General features: G+C 46.6%; 1 protein-coding gene across 1 annotated transcript in view; it reads right to left on the bottom strand.

The window, feature by feature from the left end:
* LOC137522048 (streptococcal hemagglutinin-like) overlaps positions 1-25,280 on the bottom strand; it is a 31,788-nt gene extending 6,508 nt beyond the window's left edge. The window contains exons 1-4 of the mRNA XM_068242069.1: positions 25,206-25,280; positions 25,049-25,110; positions 22,019-22,164; positions 7,737-8,096 (exon numbers count right to left, since the gene is read on the bottom strand). Of these exons, the coding sequence (XP_068098170.1) occupies positions 7,737-8,096; positions 22,019-22,164; positions 25,049-25,110; positions 25,206-25,280 (643 nt within the window). The remainder of the gene's footprint in view (positions 1-7,736; positions 8,097-22,018; positions 22,165-25,048; positions 25,111-25,205) is intronic.
* Between the last annotated feature and the right edge of the window lie 659 nt (positions 25,281-25,939).

The raw sequence follows: 25,939 nt of genomic DNA, 5'->3' as shown, positions 1-25,939 counted from the left end.
TCACTTTTTCTCCAAGGAACTTCACAATTTTATGCGCAGGCGCATTAAGTGCTTTTACGTGGTGTAACGTTCGTTCTAACGATGTGATCGTTACACACTTTTTACAACTAACTTTACTTCGGTCGTTCTTTCATCAATTAAAAGTTCGTTCGTCGTCCTCAACGAACAATCGTTGTCGCATGTGTGTACGTAGCATTAGCCATGTCTGTCCACAAAACAACTGCAGAGAGCTGCTGTTTTTCACTTGTTGAGTTGATTAAAACTGCTGTTTCCAATTAATCAGGGTAATTAGGATGCTTTAGAAAAACTATTTGGCATGGTATAGAACATTAAATTTCCCCAGAGACTATAAAAGTTTGTGAAGGGTATGAATAATTTTGAACTGGACAATTTTTGCTCAAATGTAAATAAAAGCTGATCATTTTTTTCCCACAATAATGCCGCTTGTACATTGTCTTATTATCTTTTGGGAGACACCTATGTCATTTCCCGTCAAAAAATGACTTGCTGGTTGAATAAAAATTACTTTAAGTCAAAATTTGCCAGGGGTATGAATAATTATGGGCAGCACTGTATGAAGACTATATAGACTATATAGACTGTACAGTATATGTCACTAAAAGGAAGATAATGCTAGATACAAATTATGCAATTTTCTGACAGATTTACTGTCAGATCGATTATTTCCATCATGTCTGATCTGATTTGTGATCGATTTTCCATTCACTCCTATGAAAAATTGTTCTAAAAATTGATAAAAAATCAGATTGGACATGTTGGTAAAGTGAGGGCGCGTTTCCACTTGAGCGGAAACCGCCGCGAATCCGCAAAGTTTCCCCGCAGGCAAATAGTGCGGGGAAACTCTGCCATAGGGTGCAGTGGTAACGTTGGCCGAATCGCTACCGCTAGCGATTCGTCCGGCTTTTCCATCCGAATCGGCGCGGGAGGCTGCGGATCCCATAGCCATGCATGGCACGTCTGCTTTCCCCGCAGACCCGGAAGAGCCGGCGCTCAAGTGGAATCGCACCCTAAATCTTTCAGAAAATTGCATTGTGTGTACCTGGCATAACTGATAACATTATTGGTTGCAAGACGAATGATTAAATTGTCTTGTAATTAAGTGCTGAGCAAATAAATCAGAGAAAGTTCCCTGCATCCCCCTGGTTACAGCAGACTCTTGTCTGCATTGTTTACTCAGCTCAGTACAGCTCAACAAAATCCGATCATTTTGGAAAGGCAATGTTATCAATTAGCTTTGACGTAAAATGGAAGTTTGATTAACTATCATTTCCAGTAACTTGGAAACCAGTCATAACTTTTTCCCTAATACTTTTATACTGTGTTTTATGTTTTTCACGAGAGATGAAATTTAGGTCTTATACCACTTTAAAGGAAACCTGAAATGATTGAGGCTGAGTTCACATATGGCATAGCATGAAAAAGTAGGATAGTGCGTTTGCGATTTGCTATTGTGTTTTTACCGCGTTTTTGGTGCATATTGCTTTTGTGTACTTTTACACAGATGCTCTTTTTATGCATTTTGCGTGCGTTTTAATGCGTTTGCGGTTCGCTAATGGAAAAAACCTATGCGTTTTGAACCACAGCTAAGACAAGCAGACCACTAGAAGGCAGTACAACGCGTCTAGTGAAAAATGGCGCCGGCAAAAAAATGGCGCCCCCTTCTGCCCGATATATGTTTAAAACGATATTAATCGTTTTAAAGGTTAAAATAGTGCAGAACGAAATTTATCGTTTTAAAACTGTTTTTTTTTTTTTTTTGGGTCCTGCCTGAACGATATTTATCGTTTTAACCCCTGCTTTGCTGCCGTTTTGAAAATATCTGCCCGCCGGCTTTAATGTTTAATAGCAAAGCCCCCTTAAAAGCTAAAAACACCAAATTTGCAGGGAATGTTAAGAAGAAAATTGTGAACAAGAGGAAAATTTTTTTTTTCAAAAAGACCTTATAGTTTTTGAGAAAATCGATTTTGAATATTCTTCTTCTGACCGTGGGAAAATTAAACGCCCGCCGACTTTAGCGGTTAATAGCAAAGCCCCTTTAAATGCCAGAAACACCAAATGTGTAGGGAATGTTAAGAAAAATAGTGGGAACACGAAAAAAAAAATTGTTTAAAAAGACCTTATAGTTTTTGAGAAAATCGATCTTAAATCTTCAAAGGTAATGTAACTATTTAAATTGCGTACTGACATTCCCATGGAAACTTTTCCCGCCGACTTTAGCAGTTAATAGCAAAGTCCCCTTAAATCCTAGCAACACCAAATTTGCAGGATATGTTAAAAAGATACTGGGAAACAATATTTTAAAAAAAAAATTGAAATTTTTTTTTTTTTTTTTAAATTAAAATTTTTGGGTTATGTTCAGAGTGTGGGAAAAGTTTTGAAAAAAATGACGTGGGGTCCCCCCTCCCGAGCCTCTGTAACCCCTTGTCTCCCATGCAGGCTGGGATAGCCAGAATGCGGAGCCCCGGCCGACTGGGGCTTCGCACCCTGAGCTATACCAGCCCGCATGGTCCATGGTATGGGGGGGCTTCGGGGGGGGGGGAGGGGCGGCCAAGCCTTCCCCTCCCCCCCAGAGCCCTTGTCCAATCCATGGACAAGGGGCTCTTCCCCACCTCCGGTGCCCCAGGAGGAGGTGGGGGCGACGACTCCCTGGGGGGGGGGGTTCATGGTGGCATCTGGGAGTCCCCTTTAAGAAGGGGAACCCAGATGCCTGCCCCCCTCCCAGGAGAAATGAGTATAGGGGTGCAGGAGTACCCCTTACCCATTTCCATAAAGGGTTAAATGAAATAAAAACACAACAACGAGAAAAGTCCTTTAATGTTCTAAATTAACCAGAAATACTTACCTGTACCTTTAAGAAAAAAATCCCACGTCAATTAGGTCCCACGACAGTATCCTCCATCTTGCGACCTTCAGTTACATGTTGATTGAAGATCTCCGCCGCCCCGACGCCACACACGCCGCCTCCGCCGCACTCACTGCTCTTAGCTATACTTAGTATAGCTAAGAGCAAAAAGCATCTTTAAATTTTAGCTCCAATGGTCCCCATTGGTTCCTTAACAGACCAATGGGGATCAGGAGGATCCCCATTGGTCGATAAGGAACCAATGGGGAGCCTTGGAGCCAAAATTTAAAGATGCTTTTTGTTCTCAGCTATACTTAGTATAGCTGAGAGTTGCGTCTATGCATCTATATAGACGCATAAGCGCTAGCTGCCGCTGCCCTCCCTGCCTCCCCCCACCTGTCATCCTCACCCATGCTGGCACCCATGGGTGCATTGGGTGCCAGCATGGGTGAGGGTGACAGGTGGGGGGAGGCAGGGAGGGCAGCGGCAGCTAGCGCTAATGCGTCTGTATAGACGCATAGACGCAACTCTCAGCTATACTTAGTATAGCTGAGAGCAGTGCGGCGGAGGCGGCGTGTGTGGCGTCGGGGCGGCGGAGATCTTCAATCAACATGTATCAGAAGATCGCAAGATAGAGGATACTGTCGTGGGACCTGATTGGCATGGGATTTTTTCTTAAAGGTACAGGTAAGTATTTGTGGTTAATTTAGAACATTAAAGGACTTTTTTCGTTGTTGCGTTTTTATTTCATTTAACCCTTTGTGGAAATGGGTAAGGTGTACTCCTGCACCCCTATACTCATTTCTCCTGGGAGGGGGGTGGGCATCTGGGGGTCCCCTTCTTAAAGGGGACTCCCAGATGCCACCATGAACCCCCCCCAGGGAGTCGTCGCCCCCGCCTCCACCTGGGGCAAGGGAGGCGGGGAAGAGCCCCTTGTCCATGGATTGGACAAGGGGCTCCGGGGGGGAGGGGGAGGCTTGGCCGCCCCTCCCCCCCGGAGCCCCCCCATACCATGGACCATGCGGGCTGGTATAGTTTAGGGTGCGAAGCCCCAGTCGGCCGGGGCTCCGCATTCTGGCTATCCCAGCCTGCATGGGAGACAAGGGGTTACAGAGGCTCGGGAGGGGGGACCCCACGTCATTTTTTTTTTTTTAAATTTGCTATCAATTTTTTTTTAATCTTCTGAGTGTGGGAAATAAATAAAAAAAAAACGACGTGGGGTCCCCCCCTCCCGAGCCTCTGTAACCCCTTGTCTCCCATGCAGGCTGGGATAGCCAGAATGCGGAGCCCCGGCCGACTGGGGCTTCGCACTCTGAGCTATACCAGCCCGCATGGTCCATGGTATGGGGGGGCTCTGGGGGGGAGGGGCGGCCAAGCCTCCCCCTCCCCCCCGGAGCTCTTGTCCAATCCATGGACAAGGGGCTCTTCCCCACCTCCGGTGCCCCAGGAGGAGGTGGGGGCGACGACTCCCTGGGGGGGGGGTTCATGGTGGCATCTGGGAGTCCCCTTTAAGAAGGGGACCCACAGATGCCCACCCCCCTCCCAGGAGAAATGAGTATAGGGGTGCAGGAGTACCCCTTACCCATTTCCACAAAGGGTTAAATGAAATAAAAACACAACCACGAGAAAAGTATTTTAATAATCTTAATTAACCACAAATACTTACCTGTACCTTTAAAAAATGTTCCCACGCCAATATATCCTCGGAAATGATCCAACGAATAACAATATCCTCTTATCTTGCGATCTTCAATTAACTTGATTGAAGATCTCCCACGCCAATTAAAATACTATACCTTACAATGCGTCCTGCGTAGGGACGCATAGCACGGCTCCCGCTGTCCTCCCCGCCTCCTCACCTGTCACCCTCACCTAGCCTGGCACCTGGTGCACCCATGGGTGCACCGGGTGCCACCCTAGGTGAGGGTGACAGATGCAGGCTGGTGGGGAGAGATCGCGGGAGCCAGCGCTATACGTCCTGCACAGGACGCATCCTAAGGTATAGTAACCGGCTCATAAATGAGCCGGTTCTTTTTGTATTGAATCAAATGAATCGATTCATTTGATTCAATACAAAAAGAACCGGCTCATTTTCAGTTTTTTTTTGGGTATTGAATCAAATGAATCGATTACATTAAAGCCGGCGGGCAGATATTTTCAAAACGGCAGCAAAGCAAGGGTTAAAACGAAAATGATCGTTTGGGAGCAATACAAATATAAACGATAAATATCGTTTTTAAAGCCGGCGCCGTTTTTTAGCTGTCAAAAACGAAAAATAACTAGCGATAGTGGTTCTCTATGGGGCGCCGTTTTTTAACTACGATAACTGGCGCCATTTTTAACGGACCCGAGTACAACACCTGGATCTAATGCAACACCTGGATCAAAGTACATCAATAATAGCCCCCCTTACAATCCCAACATTAAGTACAACTCTTGAGGCTAGTACCTCACCCAGGCGCGTTTCTAGGGCCGTCTGGCCCGTGCGGGCGCCCTGAGCGCTGAAGGAGTTGTGGGCGCTGTAAAGGAGGGGGGAGACGCAGCAGCGGGGAGGGCAGCCCGACCTCTCCCTCCCTTCCTCTCCGCGGGCCACCTTCCGTGCTCCCCCCTCCAAGTCTGACTGCAGGGAAGGGAAGGGCTGTGTACAGAGCGCAACTCACCTCCCTGGTTCCAATCGCAGCAGGTTCGGTCTCATCTTCTTCTCTTCATAGCCACTGATACACACGCTGCTTCCTGTTTAGCCGGAAGCAGCTTGTGTATCAGCGGCTGTGAGGAGAAGACAGAAGAGGAGACCGGCGGAGATTGGAATCAGGGAGGTGAGTTGCGCTCTGTACACAGCGCTTCCCTTCCCTGCAGTCAGACTCGGGGGGGGGGGGGGGGGGGGGCACAAAGGGCAGCCCGCGGAGAGGAAGGGAGGGAGAGGTCGGGCTGCCCTCCCCGCGGTTGACTCCCCCCTCCATACTGGGGGACAGCTACCTATCTATCCTATACTGGGGGGCACCTACCTAATCTAACCACACTGGGGGGCACCTACCTAATCTAACCACACTGGGGGGGGCACCTACCTAATCTAACCTATTCACAACATAGATATATGAAGATCCGGCACTGCTTCTAGCTTTAAAAAGAGCTTTATTGCCAGCGGCTCTTTCAATATGTAAAAAAGTTTCCAACAAGTTTCCAACAAGGTAATCAAAAGATATTCATGCGGTAAAAATATGCAAGGTGCACATACCCGTTGTGGTTAGTGAAGGCTGTGGGGCATGGTGGTAGGAACGGCCCGCCTAACGTCCGTTTCGCTTCAGTAGCGTCTTCAGAGGCAGTGTGGCAATTCACGACTGTCCGTTTCCGGGTTAAATACTGTATAGTATATAGTATAGTATATAGTATATAGTATAGTATAGTATATAGTACTATAGTATATAGTATACAGTATTTAACCCGGAAACGGACAGTCGTGAATTGCCACACTGCCTCTGAAGACGCTACTGAAGCGAAACGGACGTTAGGCGGGCCGTTCCTACCACCATGCCCCACAGCCTTCACTAACCACAACGGGTATGTGCACCTTGCATATTTTTACCGCATGAATATCTTTTGATTACCTTGTTGGAAACTTGTTGGAAACTTTTTTGCATATTGAAAGAGCCGCTGGCAATAAAGCTCTTTTTAAAGCTAGAAGCAGTGCCGGATCTTCATATATCTATGTTGTGAATGAGCTTGATATCCTTTTTTCTCTTGATCCTGAGCACGCCGTGCTGTACATGTGCGGATACCTGGTGGAATCTATACCCCTCTGTTTTGCAAGCTGTGATATATTTTGAGTGCCGCCGTAGTGCCAGTCGCTGTACCCTCTATTGTCACTAGCTAATCTAACCTATACTGGGGGGCACCTACCTAATCTAACCACACTGGGGGGCACCTACCCAATCTAGCCACACTGGGGGGGGGGCACCTACCTAATGTAACCTGTACTGGGGGGCACCTACCTAATCTAACCACACTGGGGGGCACCTACCTAATCTAACCACACTGGGGGGCACCTACCTAATCTAACCTATACTGGGGGGGGGGCACCTACCTAATCTAACCTATACTGGGGGGCACCTACCTAATCTAACCTATACAGGGGGGGCACCTACCTAATCTAACCACACTGGGGGGCACCTACCTAATCTAACCACACTGGGGGGCACCTACCTAATCTAACCTATACTGGGGGGCACCTACCTAATCTAACCTAAACTGGGGGGCACCTACCTAATCTAACCACACTGGGTGGCACCTACCTAATCTAACCACACTGGGGGACACTTACCTAATCTAACCTATACTGGAGGGCCCCTACCTATCTAACCTGTATTTGGGGGCACCTACCTACCTAGCCTATACTGGTGGCAACTATACTGGCTACCTATATTGGAGGCACCTACCTAACCTATACTGGGGGCACCTACCTATCTAACCTAGGCAGGGGGCAACTATTCTGACTCCCTATATTAGAGGCACTCACCTAGCTAACCTGTACTGGGGGCACCTACCTATCTAACCTTTACCGGGGGCGCCTGCCTATCTAACCTATACTGGGGGCAACTATACCGGCTACCTATACTGGAGGCACCTACCTGGCTAACCTATACTGGGGGCAACTATACTGGGGACCTATGCCTGGCTACCTATACTATGCCTGGCTACCTATACTGGGGGAACCTATAGCTGGCTACCAATACTGAGTGCAACTAGACCTGGCTAACCTATACTGCGGGCATGTATACCTGGCTCTGCGAGGGGGGGGGGGCAATTTTAACACCCTCGCCCTGGGTGAATTTTAGCCTATAAACTGCCCTGACCTCACCCCTAGTCAGTACATCACCTGAATCCAGTACAACAATTGAATCCAGTTTAACTCCTGGATCCAGTTCAACCCCAGAAGCCAGTAAAACACCTGCAGCCAGTTCATCGTCTGAAGTCAGTACAACACCTGCAGCCCGTTCATCATCTGTAGCCAGTGCAACATCTGCAGCTAGTTCATCATCTGAAGCCAGTACAACACTTGAGTCTAGCTCAAATGCTGAAGCCAGTACAATCCCAGTAGCTAGTTCAACCCCAAAAGCTAGTACATCGCCTGGAGCCAGCTTGTCATCTAAAGCAAGTACAATACTTGGGTCCAGTTCAGCTCCTGAATCTAGTTCAAACCCAGAAGCTAGTACATCCCCTGAAGCTGGTACATCACCTGGATCCAGTACAACACTTGGGTCCAGTTTAACTCCTTCATCCAGTACAACCCTAGAAGCTAGTACATCGCCCCCGTGTGATGTATCTCAGAAAGGCTTTCTAGCTAGACCTAAAACCAGTGAACTGATTAGTATTAAGGCCAGTGAATGACTGAAAGCACTGGCCTTATATACAGATCCTAATTCCCCAGAAACCACTCCCATAGTGTGTGACCACAGACAGGCATAGATACAGCCCTGTCGCAGCTGGGCCTTGTTGCTGTACTGTACCAGGCCCAGCACACTCTGTATCAGGGGTACGGTGACCATACGTCCCGCTTTACCCGGGACGCGTCCCGCCTTCGGGGGGCGCTGTCCCAGGCTGCATGAGGTCCCGGGAAACGTCCCGCTTTTAGCAGCGGGACGTCCCGGCCTTGGGACTCTGGCCACCGTACAATGAACTAGCCGCAGCGTCTAGTAGACGCTGCGCTAGTTCATTCCCCGCAGCCCCGCTCCAGCCTGCATTGTCCTCCTCCGGCAGGCACAGGCAGAGCAGGGCTACGGGAAGATGGCGTCCGGAGGCGGAGCCCTGTACTGGAGACTATTTGTCTCCAGTACAGGGCTCCGCCTCCGGACGCCATCTTGCCGTAGCCCTGCTCTGCCTGTGAGAGGCTGAGCGGGAGATTGAAGATCGTCCAGGCCAGGGGGAGCTGCACACACCAGAGGCCGGCTGCGTGAGGGGACGTCTTCTGCCAGCTGAGTAAATGCTTTTTCTTGCAGGTGAAGTGTTTGCCCACATTGTGTACATTTTGTACTGACATGTTTGCCCAAATTGTGTTCATTTTGTACTGACATGTTTGCCCGCATTGCATTTATCTTGTACTGACATGTTTGCCCACAGTGCGTTTATCTTGTACTGACATGTTTGCCCGCAGTGCGTTTATCTTGTACTGACATGTTTGCCCGCAGTGCGTTTATCTTGTACTGACATGTATGCCCGCAGTGCGTTTATCTTGTACTGACATGTTTGCCCGCAGTGCGTTTATCTTGTACTGACATGTTTGCCCGCCGTGTGTTCATTTTGTATTGACATGTTGCCCGCCGTGCGTTTATTTTGTACGGACATGTTTGCCCAAATTGTGTTCATTTTGTACTGACATGTTTGCCCAAATTGTGTTCATTTTGTACTGACATGTTTGCCCGCAGTGCGTTTATCTTGTACTGACATGTTTGCCCGCAGTGCGTTTATCTTGTACTGACATGTTTGCCCGCAGTGCATTTATCTTGTACTGACATGTTTGCCCACAGTGCGTTTATCTTGTACTGACATGTATGCCCGCAGTGCGTTTATCTTGTACTGACATGTTTGCCCGCAGTGCGTTTATCTTGTACTGACATGTTTGCCCGCAGTGCGTTTATCTTGAACTGACATGTTTGCCCCCATTGCGTTTATTTTGTGCTGAAATGTTGCCCCCATTGCGTTTATTTTGTGCTGACATGTTTGCCCCCATTGCGTTTATTTTGTGCTGACATGTTTGCCCCCATTGCGTTTATTTTATGCTGACATGTTGCCCTCATTGCGTTTATTTTGTACTGACATGTTTGCCCCCATTGCGTTTATTTTATGCTGACATGTTGCCCTCAATGCGTTTATTTTGTGCTGAAATGTTGCCCGCAATGCGTTTATTTTGTGCTGAAATGTTGCCCGCAATGCGTTTATTTTGTGCTGACATGTTGCCCACATTGCGTTTATTTTGTGGTGTCTGGGGTAACTGTTGCTGCATTTATTATTTAATGGTCATAGTTGGCTATGTTTGCTGCTTTGGGGTTATGACATACTATTAAATAGCATCACACAGTTTCTGCACACCTATGATGTGAATCCACGTTTGACCACATCACGGCGTAAACACTGCTTTCTTATGCCTCTCTGTTGCATCATTATGTTAGCTCCGCCCATAGAATGTCATGGCCACGCCCATTTTTCAAGCGCGCTGCAGACACCACATTTTTCGCCACCCCCTATTTTTCGCCGCGGCCCCCCCCCCCAATTTCCTGCGTCCCAGGTTGAGCCTACAAAAATCTGGTCACTCTAATCAGGGGTGCTCATCCGGATTCCGACCTTTTCGGGCCTATCCGGATCGGATTCTGGATTCCAGATACCTGGGGAAATCCAGATAGCTATCTGCAGATAGTTGGGGCCATAATCCAGATATCCACGGATATCCGGGGATATCCGGATCCAAAATACTGTAACTAAGGTGATGATGTCCTGGAGACAATCAGAGGGCTCCCAGCAGAAGCCCTAGAAACCAATCACAGAGGGGAACCCTGGCCGGCACCACCTGACCTCATTGAGCCAATCAGAGGCCTCCCAGCCTAAGCCCTGGCACCCAATCACAGAAAGAAACACTGGCCAGCCCCCCTGTATGATAAGGAGGGCTGCCATGATGAGACAGATCGTCCTGGCTTGCTGAATGCACACTGAGAGACATGCTCCAGTGCTAGTACCCTACAAGGGGCTGTACACAGTTATAAACCTAAAGCTGTTCAGTGATTAACCCCTTCACTACTCTATAGTTAAATCGTTAATTAGCTTGATTGATGTCTCATAGTGTGACAGTTAGTCTGTGCTGCAGTGCTGCTGGGCCAAGGGCTGTACACACGTGGCACTTTGCACTTGGCACTTTGCACGTGTTTGTACCTGGCACTTTGCACGTGACACTTTGCACGTGTTTGTACCTGGCACTTTGCACATGGCACTTTGCACGTGTTTGCACGTGGCACTTTGCACTTGGCACGTGTTTGCACTTGGCACTTTGCACATGGCCTTTTGCACGTGTTTGCACCTGGCACTTTGCACTTGGCACTTTGCACTTGGCACTTTGCACATGGCACTTTGCACGTATTTGCACTTGGCACTTTGCACATGTTTGCACGTGGCACTTTGCACTTTGCACATGGCACTTTGCACGTGTTTGCATGTGGCACTTCGCCCGTGTTTGTACATGGCACTTCGCACATGGCACTTTGTACGTTGGACTTTGGACACTGGAACATAGGCCTGATGTTAATTGACAGCCATTTTTTTTTGGGGGGGGGGGGATTTGAAGTCCCCATATCATCAATTATTGTTTCCCTTTAAAAAATAATGACGCTACATGCCTCATATACCCTCAAAAACGTTTTTAAAGCAATTTAAAGGGCCACTTCCGGGTTTTCTACCCGGATATCCGAATTTGCCCAGATACCCCAGATAGTAGGGTTGGATACCTGATTCTATTTGGATACCCAACAGTTTAGATCCGGATATCCGGTCTGGACCCGGATATCTGGGTATCCGGATCCGGGCCAACCCGGATTTTGAAAAGGGGTATCCAAGCATCCCTATTCTGTATTACCATTGCATATCTTTCCACTGTATGTGTGATTTAACTTACTAAAGCATAGTTGTCTTTGTAGTTAACACTGCATAGATAGAGCCCACAGACAGTTGCCAGGCCAGCTGGGATTTGTAGTCCCACCACTGCCAGCATACTGTATTACCATACAATTGCATATCTTTCCACTCTATTCGTGATTTAACTTACTAAAGCATAGCTGTCTTTGTGGGTGACACTGCATAGATAGAGCCCATAGACAGTTGCCAGGCCAGCTGAGATTTGTAGTCCCACCCAGAGCTGGGACAAGGTCCTCCAGCACCCAAGGCTGAGACACCAAAGTGCGCCCCTCCATCCCTCCCACCCCAGCTGTCACACACTGATTGCTATAAGACTAAGACGGCCATAGGGCCCACAACGTCCCCAACACCTTAATATCTAGTTATCTGGCTTGCAGTCACTGCTATGTATCCCCTTTTCTTATTTATTTCTGCTTCAAACACAATTAGGAATGACAGCTGAATGAATTGTGCGCCCCCTCCTACACTGCGCCCTGAGGCTGGAGCCTCTCCAGCCTATGCCTCGGCCCGGCCCTGGTCCCACCACTGGCAGCACACTGTATTACCATACAATTGCATATCTTTTTACTTATTTGTGATTTAACTTACTAAAGCATAGCTGTCTTTGTGGTTGACACTGCGTATAGATACAGCCCACAGACAGTTTCCAGCCAGGCAAGCTGGGATTTGTAGTCCCACCACTGTCGTTGGTGTCGTTGCTTCATTGTGGACAGACTAAATTCAATCAGCTGGACCGTCACTGTTGTTCTGTCATTGAGCTACCCTACCTCAGCCCGATCCATATGGGCTGGAAAACCGCCGTCACCTGCACTCTAGCCATCGTGCACACCAGCACGGCCATCACTACACAAACAGCTGTTTGCAGTGCGTTACACAGTGAGTTTGGTCTGTCAGTGTGAAGCAGTACACTAAAATCAAATTAATATCAGCGCAACCTCATATAGCCATATTACAGACCCTGTAGTTAAGGTCTGTAAGGATCTGGTAAGCGCATCTGTTTTTATGGTGCTCTTGGTGGTGGACATAAGTGAATCTGCGCTGAAGTATTTTATTCTACATTGAAGCAGTACACTACTTAGGGCTCGTTTCCACTATCGCGAATCCGCATGCGTCCAACGCATGCGGATTCGCACATGTAATGCAAGTGGATGGGCCTGTTTCCACTGTAGCGTTGTTGAGGTGCGTTTTTTTCAGCGATGAAAAAACGCACAAAAGAGCCGCAGAATTCGCCTGCGAGTGGAATGCATGCGAGTCGCATGCAATGTATTTAATATGGAAATCGCATGCGGTTTCCCCATGCGTTTTTTGCCGCGAATTTGCATGCAAATTCGCATAGGTACCAATGTAAATTCACACAAGCAGTGACATGGTTAAAATCGCATATACTCTCACCTATGCGAATTCGCATGCAAATTCGCGGCAAAAAACGCATGGGGAATGCGATTTCATCAGTGGTGGAATCCAGGCGATTCCGCACCGCAATAGTGGAAACGAGCCCTAACACTACCTGATCCATGTATACACATGCAAGATGTTTTAAAGCACTTTACGCCTCCAAACAGTGTTTGTAGTTTTGAAAGTTCGCCTGCCCATTGAAGTCTATTGGGGTTCGCCAAGTTCACTGGTTCGCCGACATTTGCGGACGTTCATGTCTGCGGTCCGCAAACCCAAAATCTGAAGTTGGAGCCATCTCTACTGCTGCAGTGGCCTGCGCAATAAAAACAGGTATTTTAAAATGCTTTAGACTCTCTTTAACCTATTTTGGTTCCTGGACATAGAAACTACGTCCAGGAACCATGCGTGCTCCCGTGTGCTCCCGCGGCCGATCGCGCGCGTGGATGCGCGCTCCCGGCCCGCGGTTCGTTAGCCAGGCAATCAGTGAATCGGGCTATGGTGCCCGATCACTGATTCCTCTCCCCCGCTGAAAAAAAAAAATAAAACCTAAATATTTACCTAAGGGTCTAAACTTTTTAAATATCAATGTAAAGATGATATATTTCTATATTTTTTTATTTTAAACTTGTAAATAGTGATAGATGCAAAATGGAAAAAATGCACCTTTATTTCCAAATAAAATATTGTCGCCATACATTGTGATAGGGACATAATTTTAACGGTGTAATAACCGGGACATATGGGCAAATGCAATACGTGAGTTTTAATTATGGAGGCATGTATTATTTTAAAACTATAATGGCTGAAAACTGAGAAATAATGATTTTTTTCCGTTTTTTCTTATTCTTCCTGTTAAAATGCATTTACAGTAAAGTGGCTCTTAGCAAAATGTACCCCCCAAAGAAAGCCTAATTGGTGGCGGAAAAAACAAGATATAGATCAGTTCATTGTGATAAGTAGTGATAAAGTTATAGGCTAATGAATGGGAGGTGAACATTTCTCAAGTGAAAACGACGGAACGCGAATGGGTTAAAGGCAGGGCCGGGCCGAGGCTGGAGAGGCTCCAGCCTCAGGGCGCAGTGTAGAAGGGGGTGCACAATTCATTCAGCTGTCATTCCCAATTGTAATTGAAGCAGAAAGAAATAAGAAAAGGGGATACATGAGAGTGACTGCAAGCCAGATAACTAGAGATTAATGTGTTGGGGAGGTTGGGGGCTCTGGGGCACCTATTAGTCTAATAGCAATCAGTGTGTGACGGCTGGGGTGGGAGGGATGGAGGGGCGCACTTTGCTGTCTCAGCCTTGGGTGCTGAAGGACCTTGTCTCGGCTCTGGTTAAAGGATACCCAAACTGGTAGACATATGTATGTACAGTGCCTAGCACACAAATAACTATGCTGTGTTCCTTTTTTTCTTTCTCTGTCTGAAATAGTTAAATATCAGGTATGTAAGTGGCTGACTCAGTCCTGACACAGACAGGAAGTGACTACAGTGTGACCCTCACTGATAAGAAATTCCCCTTTGTTATCTCTTTCTTGCTCACAGAAGCCATTTTCTGCTAGGAAAGAGTTTTATAGTTGGAATTTCTTATCAATGAGGGTCACACTGTAGTCACTTCCTGTCTGAGTCAGGACTGAGTCAGTCACTTACATACCTGATATTTAACTCTTTCAGACAGAGAAAAAAAAAAGGAACACAGCATAGTCATTTGTGTAGGCACTGTACATACACATGTCTATCTCATCATGTCACATGTCACTTCGGGTATCCTTTAAGATTGATAGGTAATGTGCTACTAAGGGGCAGAAAAGTTTTCTCTTCTTTCACAGAGTACACTTGTTGAGAGTGATGAACAAGGGGCTCATCCCTACCTTCAGTGCTCAGGAGGAGATGGGGGTATTTATAGTCCTAGTTATGTGGGACTCCTCATTTGTGATACAATCTGCTGCTGTTACTATACCTAACACTAGTATGGTCAAAGGGTCCAGGGGCATCATTTTAATGACGTTGATGTTATTGCCAATAAACTTCCTGATAAGAGAGTTTATCTGCAAAGGGGAGCAGGACAGCAGAGAATACAGACACTCATTGGGGTGGTTCATCACTCAAGATCAAAGAAAATATTGCTGATGGGGTCATTAATAAGACAAGACACATAACATTTATATTGTGCTTTTCTCCTGGCAGACTCAAAGCTGCAGCTACTTAGGGTGCACTCCATGGGTGACCAGGGGCATTAGGGAGCCTTGCCCAGAGACTCTTTACTGTTTTACATACTGGATTGAGCCAGGGTTTTAGCCTTAGTCAAAGTCTCAAACCCTGCATGGAAGGCATTAAAGAGGAACTTCAGCCTAAACAAACATACTGTCATTAAGTTACATTAGTTATCTTAATTAAAATAGATAGGTAATATCAGAGCCGGGACAAGATCTTCCAACACCCAAGGCTGAGACACCAAAATGCGCCCTTCCATCCCTTTTACCCCAGCCGTCACACACTGCTTGCTACTAGACTAAGAGGCGCCCCAGGGCCTCCAAACCCCCCCCCCCCCCCAACACATTAATTCTCTAGTTACCTGGCTTGCAGTCACTGCCATGTATCCCCTTTTATTATTTATCTCTGCTTAAAACACAATAGGGGAATGATAGCTGAGTGAGTTGTGCGCCCCCTCCTACACTGCGTCCTGAGGCTGGGGCCTCTCTCGCCTCTGCCTTGGCCTGGCCCTGAGTTATATAATCTCTTACCCACCCTGTTTTAAAAGAACAGGCAAATGTTTGCTTTCATGAGGGCAGCCATCTTTTTGGTTGAAAGGAGGTGACAGGGAGCATGAGACACAGTTCCAACTGTCCTGTGTGCTGATCACCCCTTCCAGTTGCTAGGTGTGAGAAAACGCGGAAAAGCCTCCGCGCTTTCTGACAGCAAGGCGGATGATTCCGCGTCCAACGCGGCGCTTTGCACGTGGAGGCGTGCGTCTGGTAACATGGCAGAACGCGGAAAAGCCGCCGCATGTACTGACAGCGAGGCGGCTGGTTCTGCGTCCAGCGCGGCGGTTTGCACGCAGCATCGTGGTGTGGCTGAGTCTGTTAGTTCACACAGGTTTAGGAATACGCGCGCGCGCACTGAGAGGCAGAACTTTTATGACGGCCAAGAGGGGACCAGCTGACCAGGCTGGTCAGCTGACGCCAGAGCAAGTTTCTATTGGTCCATCACTTAGAGGTGGCGCCAGAGAGCGCTACACTATATATAGTTGCTGCTGGCCAGTCACAAGTTGTCTGCCGTTGCGAACACTACGTGGAAGCACTCAGACCTTAGTCAGATCCAACAGTGTGTTTGAACCAGGTGGACCTGGGAATTCACACTGAGCCAGATTACTTGTATTGTATTCTATTTATGCTTAGACCAGTTCCAGGGTGTAGAGACCACGGACCTCACACCCAGACTAGGGAACCTGTGTTATTAATCTGTTTATGCTTAGACCAGTTCCAGGGAGTAGAGACCACGAACCTCACACCCAGACTAGGGAACCTGTGTTATCAATCTGTTTATGCTTAGACCAGTTCCAGGGTGTAGAGACCACGGACCTCACATTCAGACTAGGGAACTTGTGTTATCAATCTGTTATACATCAGACTAGTTCCAGGGTGTAGAGACCACGGACCTCACACCCAGACTAGGAAACGTGTGTTACCATTCTCTTATACATCAGACTAGTTCCAGGGTGTAGAGACCAAGGACCTCACACCCAGACTAGGCATTGTTTGATATCTGTTATGACTTATTGCTTTCCTGACTACTCCTCTGATCTCTGATTCTGTACCTCGCATATCTGATACTCTGTTGCCAAACCCTGCTAGCCTTGGATACCGAATCAGCCTTCTGTCTATGTACCTTATCTGACCGTGTGTTGCCCGACCTGGCTTGCCCGACCTCAAGAGCTATCTCTACTATTAAGAGATTGTCTCCAGATCACTCAGTGACATTTATCTTGATTGTCACTCACTCTCTGGACCTTCCTTCTTCCAGCCTGACTCTGCCCCTTGGGGAGTCTCAGGCTACTGGAAGGTGTCCTTATCTCTAGAGCAGTATTGCCCATACTTTCTCTAATTTCCTGTGCTATACTCAAAGTACTACCGTTACACCAAACACTCACATTATCCAGGTGTCCAGAGGTTAGCAATATATCTGTATTATCGGTGATTCTGCAGATCATCAATCATCAGATTCTCTCTGCGTGCTGACACCGATCGTTTCACTAGGCAACGTGAATAACATAGGAAATCCCTTCATGCTTTGCACAGCATCAGGGAAAAAAAGCCCGGGCAGTTTTCTTTGATGGGTGGAGCTTAGCTAAAAATGCAGCTAAAAATGATGCTTTGGTAAGAAAAACAAAGTTCTGATGCTGTGAAACTGTTAAAGAAACACCAGGCCTTTTCAGTGCTGCTGAGTAGATTTTTAGTCCAGAGGTTCACTTTAAGGCAACACCCTTAACCACTACACTATCCAGTATGTATGGACTATTAATGAAAAGTATAGAAATATTCTTCATGGTGTAGGTGTTTTCACTTTTAAGATGAAATGGATACGGCTCCGTGAAGCTGGCCCCCCTACAATCAGTACAAATAAAAATTCCATCATGATTGGTTAGTGCTACGATTGTGCCCATTTGTGCACACACAAAAAAAAGATTTGTGCTACTTTCATTTTGAAGATAATAGCACTTTTTTTTCCCAAAACAATACCATCACCCAGCCCCCATACAACAACCTACAGACATGAAACTGTAGTGGGTGGGTAGTGCTGTGCAAGTGCTCATGTGTGCTGCAAAAATCATCTTTTTATCTTTTATAGTTTTTGAGATATTCACGTTTTTATAAGGTCAAAAGTTTACTCAGGCTCACTCAGCCTTTGCGATGTTGTCGGGGGGGATGAGTGAACTTTTGACCTTTAAAAAAATGTAAATATCTCAAAAACTTTAATAGATAGAAAATGATTTTTGCAGCACAATTTAGCACATGCACAGCACTGCCCACCCATACCAGTTTCCGGGGCGTAACTAGAAATCACTGGGCCCCCCTGCAAAACTTTGGATGGGGCCCCCTGACCTTGACAAGCCCCCCACCCTACCCGCCCCGGGTTTTCTGCACAGATATACTGAGAACCAATGCTATTCAATTGGCTAGTGCACACTTGAATGCGTTTGTTAATGTGTTTTGCAGATACAAACAGACAGCAAGGAAGCACTGGAAGCATTTTCTCTATCAATTACATTAGCTTCTGTGATAAGACGTGCATATGTCTTCACACATACACACACATACGGTGTGCAGAAAACGCATACAGAAAACTGACAGATGAGTGTGCTCCCAGCCTCATCTTATTACACTCACTTTGTCCATCTCTGATGGAGCAAAACTGGCTCTGCAGACCCCTCCAGCATCACTACAGTACACAGCACTTGGGGAGGGATAGAGAGGTTGGAGGCTTGGCGTTGTACACAAGTCCCTGCTGCACACTGAATAGGGACTGTCTGCAAATCTTTGTCTACAAAACTTTGTATGATTCCTTATTTGTGGTTGAGCAGATGCAGTCATTAGAACAATTGTGCAGAGAGCAGAAAGCTTTTTCTCTCAGTGCCCTTAGTTGTCTGATCTCTCGGGACAGGGAGAAGAAACTCTCCCACCCATGGGGCCCCCTGTGGCTTCTGGGCCCCCTGTGGCTGCATCTCTTGCAGGGTCTATAGTTATGCCCCTGTCTGTAGGTTGTTGTATGGGGGTTGGGTGATGGTATTGTTTTGGAAATAATAAGTGCTATTATCTTCAAAATGAAAGCACAAATCTTAATTTTTGCAGCACAAATAGGCACAAGCGTAGCACTAACCAAGCATGATGGAATTTTTATTTGTGCTGATTGTAGGGGGGCCGGGAGCCAGCTTCACAGAGCTAAGGGATGCTCATGTACCCTAATATGGATTTAACTTGGACATATTCGGGTTCCCTTGATGTTAAAGGGGGCTTCCACCATAAGTCACCCACTGTGCATGGCATAGCTAAGGAGCAGGGCCGGGCCAAGGCAGAGGCAAGAGAGGCTCCAGTCTCAGGGAGCAGTGAAGAAGGGGACGCACAACTCACTTAGCTATCATCCTCCTAATGTGTTTGAAGCAGAGAAAAATAATAAAAGGGGATACATGTCAGTGACTACAAGCCAGATAACTAGAGATTAAGGTGTTGGGGGCCCTGGGGCGCCACTTAGTCATAGCAATCAGTGTGTGGCGGCTGGGGTGGGAGGGATGGACGGGCGCACTTTGGTGTCTCAGTCTTGTGTGCCGAGGACCTTGTCCCGGCTCTGCTAAGGAGTATGAGATAAAGTGCAAGTTTTATATTGAGACACTCTGTATGTAACAATTGCAATCTATCACCTAAACCTGACAAGGGAAGATGTAGTGTCAGAGAGATTTAGGGCTGGTTCACACAGGCGTCTGCTGAGCTTTTGCTTGGCATTGCGTTCAAACGCCAGCGTTTAAACGCCAGCGTTTAAAAGCTAGCTTTTGAAAGCTTTTGAAAAGCGTTCAAGGCTAGCAGTTCTGGTCTCTGCTATTGTTTCCTGGCGTCTACCGCCTCTGAAAGCAGCATGTTGCTTTTGAGACTAGACGCAACGCTGGGATCTACTGCCAGGCTTTCATGAAAGCCTGCAAAAGCCAGCTCTAAACGCTCCCATTCACTTGCATGGGATGGCAGTAGATCCCAAAAAACGCTGCGTCTGAAACGCTGCGTTAAACGCCACAAAAACGCCCGTCTGAACCAGCCCTTAAGCAGGAGAGGGGAGTATTTTGTTAATGTTTACCACAACGTAAAGGTGATTCCAGAACCAGCAATTGAAGGAAGCCCCTGTGGGCCTCTCTGATCTAGGGGGCGTGGTACATTTGCAATCTCTGCATCCTATATTGCTACACTACTATTCCCGGGGCCTTCCCAGTCTTTTCATTTTAACTGGGGCCTCAATGACATAGTGGAGCGTGATCATTTGTCAACACATGACTGCCTGTTAAACCTTCAGTTGGCTGTTAATTTAATGAGGGAATTTAGATGCAGTTATATCAAAAATGTAGCAGCCTGGTTCTCTTTTACACATTTCCCCACAATAAAGACTTAAATAAATGCACTGTAATAAATTTCTTTACCTTCAGCGTTTATACTCTTAGAATCCATAGCAAAGTTGCCAAATCGTTTTGAATATTTATTTATTTAAGTGTTTATATAGGATCAGAGCCGGATTAAGGCTAAATGGGGCCCTAAGCAAAGTAACTGATTTGGGCCCCCCATCATGTCGTAATAGAATCAGAAGATGTAGCTGCACAGCAACATGCCGCACACACCGGGGCAGCCGAGCTACTGGTTGCTATGGACAACAGCCCGCTTTCCTCTGTGGGTGCACAATGCAGGAAATAGCAGCGGCAAAATGCAGAGTGAGAGATGAATGGCTGGGACATTTGCACTCAGGGGCTGGGGCACCCCTGTGAAGAGTGAGCCAGATATCACAGCAGCAGCACTTCCCCCTGCATCTCCAGCCTGGCAATAGCAGAAAGCTCTGGACACCACCAAACCGGAAGCCGTTCCCCAGACAGAATTACATAACCACCCCCACCAACGAACAACCGATTTCCTCCCAAACTAGACAGCCACCATGCAGCCTCCATCCCAGTGAATACGATAGTCCAGCAGAGAAGGCAGCCACAACGGGGGAGACTGACAGCACCAGATGACTCACATTCACCTATTGCGATCCGGAGCCCATCTGTCTCCTCTAGAGTGCTGCCACTCTGTTACTACTACTATTACTACTTCCTGTCTGATCTGAGAATTAGGAAGTTCAGAGCGAGCAGCTGCACTGTAGAAGAGACAGATGGGTTTCAGATGATGGGATCTCTATCGCTTGGATCATGGATAGGTGAGTGAGCGTTTGCCATCTGCTGCTATCATTCTTGCTGCAGCTGTGGTTCTCTGTGGGAAGGGAGGGAGGAGTGGGCAGCGGCAGAGCGCACAGTAGCAGGAGGGGGACCTAGGAGGAGAGCCTGGCTCTGAAGACAATCAGCAGTGCACGGCATCATTTGACAAGACAAGACAAATAACATTTATATTGCGCTTTTCTCCTGGCGGACTCAAAGTGCCAAAGCTGCAGCCACTAGGACGCGCTCTATAGGCAGTAGCAGTGTTAGAGAGACTTGCCTAAGGTCTCCTACTGAATAGGTGCTGGCTTACTGAACAGGCAGAGCCGAGATTCGAACCCTGGTCTCCTGTGTCAGAGGCAGAGCCCTTATAGGGACTCCGAGCAGTGCCTGTGGGTATTCCTTTAAGCATACCCACAACTAATCACATCCTCACACCTACCAGCATGATGTTTGTAATTATATCCCCCTGGGTTCCTTATATTTCATTGTATTGTGCTGAATTGAGCTGCCGACTTTGGAGAAAAGTCGTCCTTTTCAATCGCGAAAATAGCGAAAACTAAAAGACATAGGGTGGCCGTTTATATATCTTCGGAAAGAGGACAAAGAGAGCTTTAAAATGATATGCATCTTTCCATAGTTACTGCACTGCTCGCAGACCCTTTAATCATTATACCATCCAGCCACCGCTGACAGGATGGCGAGGGCTGGTTTATGTGCTGATGGGGCCCCTTTGACTCTGAATGGGGCCCCAAGCGACTGCTTTTGTTGCCTGGTCGGTAATCCGGCCCTGAATAGGATCATAAAGAAGAATTTTAATGAAGGATTGATCTGTATCCCAATCAGTAGCCAATATGCCCTTTTCCATGAGAAATCCTAACTTTTTCTCTAATAGATCATCTGTGTAGCTGGTATTGTGATGAAACCCTTCCCACAGTGTGATGTGGAAAAGACAAAGGTACGGATATATATTTTTAAGAATCTGGATCATGTCTGGCCAATCCAGGATATGATTGGGATATCAGATCTAACACAATCACCTTGCTCCAATAAAGTTAGATTGGGCAGTGTATTGCATATTTAGCATATTCTTCCTCTTTTGCTCTGCACATTTCCCCACAATACAGAACTAAATACATTTCATTACCTTCAACGTTCATGCTCTCGGGATCCAACGTTAAGTTTCCAAACTGATCCCTATTCTCATAAAAGGTTTGTAGCACATTTGTAGAGTTTGGGGCTGTCTCATTCTGTGCAAATGCTAACAATGATTGCACAGCAACTGATCCTTTGCTGAAAGAAGAGAAAGGAAGTTTAGTGAAAGAGTCAGCCATAATTGATAAATGTACTTTTGTAGAAACAGTAAATTATGCAATCCTCTTACTCTTTATATCTGGTGCTAGGTATGTCTTATGGTGCTCATACATGGTGCAATTTAAAAAAAAAAATTTTCAATCAAATAATTTCATTCAAATATTCCATTAGATCGAATATAAAGATTTATCCAACATGTCCGATCGGATTTTAATTGAAAAAAAAATAATGGGATAATCATTCGTTTTTCTTGATCGAAAAAAAGATTCTTTTAAACTTTCATTTGATTCAATTGTTTTGGTCTAATAAACGGGGAAATCGAATGTTTTTATTGCATCGTGTATGGGCACCATTAGGATTCAATCTCCAGATAACATTTCCTGCTGAGGTTTTCTCTTGCTATTGACTTTCTTATTCTTTTACATAAAAGAGAATGTATCAGTAAGGGACATGGGACAAGGACCACTCCCTTGCCAGTGACAGACTTGTGACATCACCTGAATGCATTTGACCTTACAGTCGGTGGAAGTGCCACAATATAGTGCTCTGCTGCTCACAACACAAGTACAGCATGGTAGCAAAGTGGTTGGTTGTGTTGTGTTGTAGTGTTAGAGTCCTGCGTCCAAATGTCAGACAGGACCAGGTCCAGATTTACCATAAGGCACTGTAGGCACATGCCTACAGGCGCATGATAATGGAAAGGCGGCACATTCCCCTACTGCCTCCCTCCTTCCCTATGTAGAGCGCAAATGAGAGGATACTCACCCAGCTCTCGGAGCTCCACTGACGAGATCTCCCTTCAGTCAGGGGCACCACTAGCTACTTAATACTGGCTACCTAATGCTAAGAGGCCGTTCACATTACAAACGCGGACAGCCACGCATGCGGAACGCAACGCATGCGAACGCAGGCCATCCGCGTTTGTGTGCGTTGCGTGGCTGATCCCATCACTGAAAAGTGAATGGGACAGCCACGCATTTTTGCAAAATCTGCGTGCAGCATGCGTTCCCGGACCGCACAGGTCCGGAACGCATGCAGTGTGAACATCAGACAGTGCACTCTATGCACTGTCTGATGTCGTGCGTGTCGGTTTCCAAAACGCGGCTGGAAACGCGTGCAGTCTGAAGGGCCCTAAGGGACACCTGTAGCTACCTATGACGGGCAAGGGAAGTAAGGAAGAAGTGACAGCAGGGACAGCCAGCACACTTGTGGTGTGGTTCAGTGCGGGGTTTGTAGGTTCATGGAGGGTGAAGTTTAGGTTGCCAGGACATCTGTGCCTATAGGCTCCTGTGATGTAAATCCGGGCCTAGGCAGGACAGTGTCTGTATGAAGTTTGCATGTCTGAATTGGTTTTCCTCAGTGACCCTAATGCAGACTAGTGATGTCGCGAACCTCCGATTTTCGGTTCGCGAACCCTGTAGTTAGGTAGGCATAGGTAGGTGTCCCAGTATAGATAGTTAGGCAGGGCCTGGCTGGCACAGTAATAACAATTACCAAGGTCCAGCTGCAACAGATAGGGCTGTATAATGTCAGTGTCAGTGAGCAACACACAAACAAAAAAAAACACATCAGGAAAACATTAGCTCTCAAAAGAGCTGTTGAGGGGTGCTATTTTAGCAATAACAATCAGCCAGGAGAAAGCCAAGAGCCTAACTAATCTTTCCCTAGGAGAAAAAAATCTGCAGCAGCTCTCCCTAGTCTGTCTATTTGCAGCAGGCACACGAGTGAGTGTCATGGCCAGCGAGCCTGCCTTATATAAGGGGGGGGGGGGGGGGGGCTCCAGGGCTTAGTGTAGCCTGAATGGCTACAATGTGCCTGCTGACTGTGATGCAGAGGGTCAAAGTTGACCCTCATAGTGCATTATGGGGCGAATCGAACTTCCGCAAAAGTTTGCCTGTCCAGGCGAACGCGAACCACCAAAGTTCGCCTGGAACCGTTCGCCGGCGAACCATTCGCTACATCTCTAATGCAGACGCGTCAATATTATATTAATATGTATAGAAATAATTTACTCTACACTGTGGTACAGAAATGAGGTTGGGATTCCCACTAAGAGGTAAGCAGCAATGGGGCACATTCATTAAATCGTGGTTAAATTGCCATATAAAGCAATGCAGCACAGTTTTAAAGGAGTTATGCTAGCTACATGCCATACACTGTGCAATCAGCATGGCCCACGTTACCTTGGTGTCGCATATGTTGTGAGGATAATGTGTGTTAGGGTGTGTGCATAGTACGCATTACACTAGCATTCTGTGCTACACAACTGCTGTGAGTACAATTGATGTGCACTACCTGCGCATGACAATTTTATCATGATTTACTGAATATGCCCCACGCACATTGCGGGGGGATGGGAGGTTTACAGCTGTGGCCTATTCCAGAGGGGCTCTAATCGGTACCATAGTTATATATCTATGTATGTATCATGTAGTGCATGTATCGTAGTCTAGGGCCAATTTAGGAGGAAGCCAATTAACTTATCTGTATGTTTTTGGGGTGTGGGAGGTAGCCGGAGTGCCCGGAGGAAAAGCAGACACAGGGAGAACATACAAGCTCTGTGCAGATGTAGTGCTTGTTTATTAACGATGGGCCTTTTTACTGGTACAAATATATTCCCTTTGAACCTGTTGATTCATTAATATGGAATGTCAAATATAATGTGTTTTTGTTTGTTAAAACAATGCAAATAATGTACAAAAAGCCTAACAACATTCACTGACAGTTACTAGCACCAGTGGGAACAGTATTCTTCAGATATTGACAAATAGATTATTGAAATAATTTTCAACCCTCTGCAAACTCCTGATAGGAGGATGTATACATGATTTATTTGTGTGCACTCTATGTACAGGACACTTACCTAAATGTTATATTTTGTACATCCCTAAGGGTAGGAAATTTAGTCTTTAGGGCATTCCTGATCTGTTGAGAAAAACAAGAGACAGGAATGAGGTGTAAAGCTGTGCAGGATAAGCAGAAATTAACTTGTATGCAGTTTACAGTTTACAGTTACTCACGTCAGTTTTCATTGTTGAGGATAGAGTTCTATATTCTTCTGTACTTTTGTTTCTAAAGGCCTCCTTGAATTCCATGTTTGTTATTGTATAACGGAGATGCATTATGTGAGGTTTTGTGACTGTGGTAGGAGTTTTAGTGGTTGGGAGATTAGTGCTGGAGAGTGCAGTCATGCTGGTTGGAAGCTTTACACTGCTTGTTGTTATCATGCTGCTTGTTAGAGTTTCAGCACTTGTGGTTAGCAAAGTGGTTACAGTGGTCTCAGGAACTGTACTGGTCAGAGGAGTGCTGGTACCAGAAATTGTACTGGATCCAGAGGTTGTGCTTTCCCCAGGCGTTGTACTGGTCTCAAGACTTGTACTGGTTCCAGGTGATGTTCTAGTCATTAGAGTTGAACTGCTTGCAGTTGGCGTACTCATTAGATTAGAGGTTTTGGCTCCTGCAGGCGTACTGCTTCTTGGAGTGGAACTGGTTTCAAGTGTTGTACTGGGTACAGCGATTGTAGTGGTCCCAGAAGGGGTACTGGCTCCAGGTGTGGTACTAACTTCTGGTGTTCTACTGGTTCCAGTAGTGGAACTGGTTTCAAGTACTGTACTGGGTACCAGTATTGCAGTAGTTTTAGAAGGGGTACTGGCAACAGGAGTTGTATTTGTCTCAAAAATTGTACTGATTCCAGGTGTTGTATTGGCCCCCAAAGTTGTACTGGCTGCGGCACGTGTACTAGTTAAAGTAATGG

This window comes from Hyperolius riggenbachi, chromosome 6 (genome assembly GCF_040937935.1).
Source record: "Hyperolius riggenbachi isolate aHypRig1 chromosome 6, aHypRig1.pri, whole genome shotgun sequence".
NCBI lineage: Eukaryota > Metazoa > Chordata > Amphibia > Anura > Hyperoliidae > Hyperolius > Hyperolius riggenbachi.
This window is presented reverse-complemented; position numbering and strand designations above follow the sequence as displayed.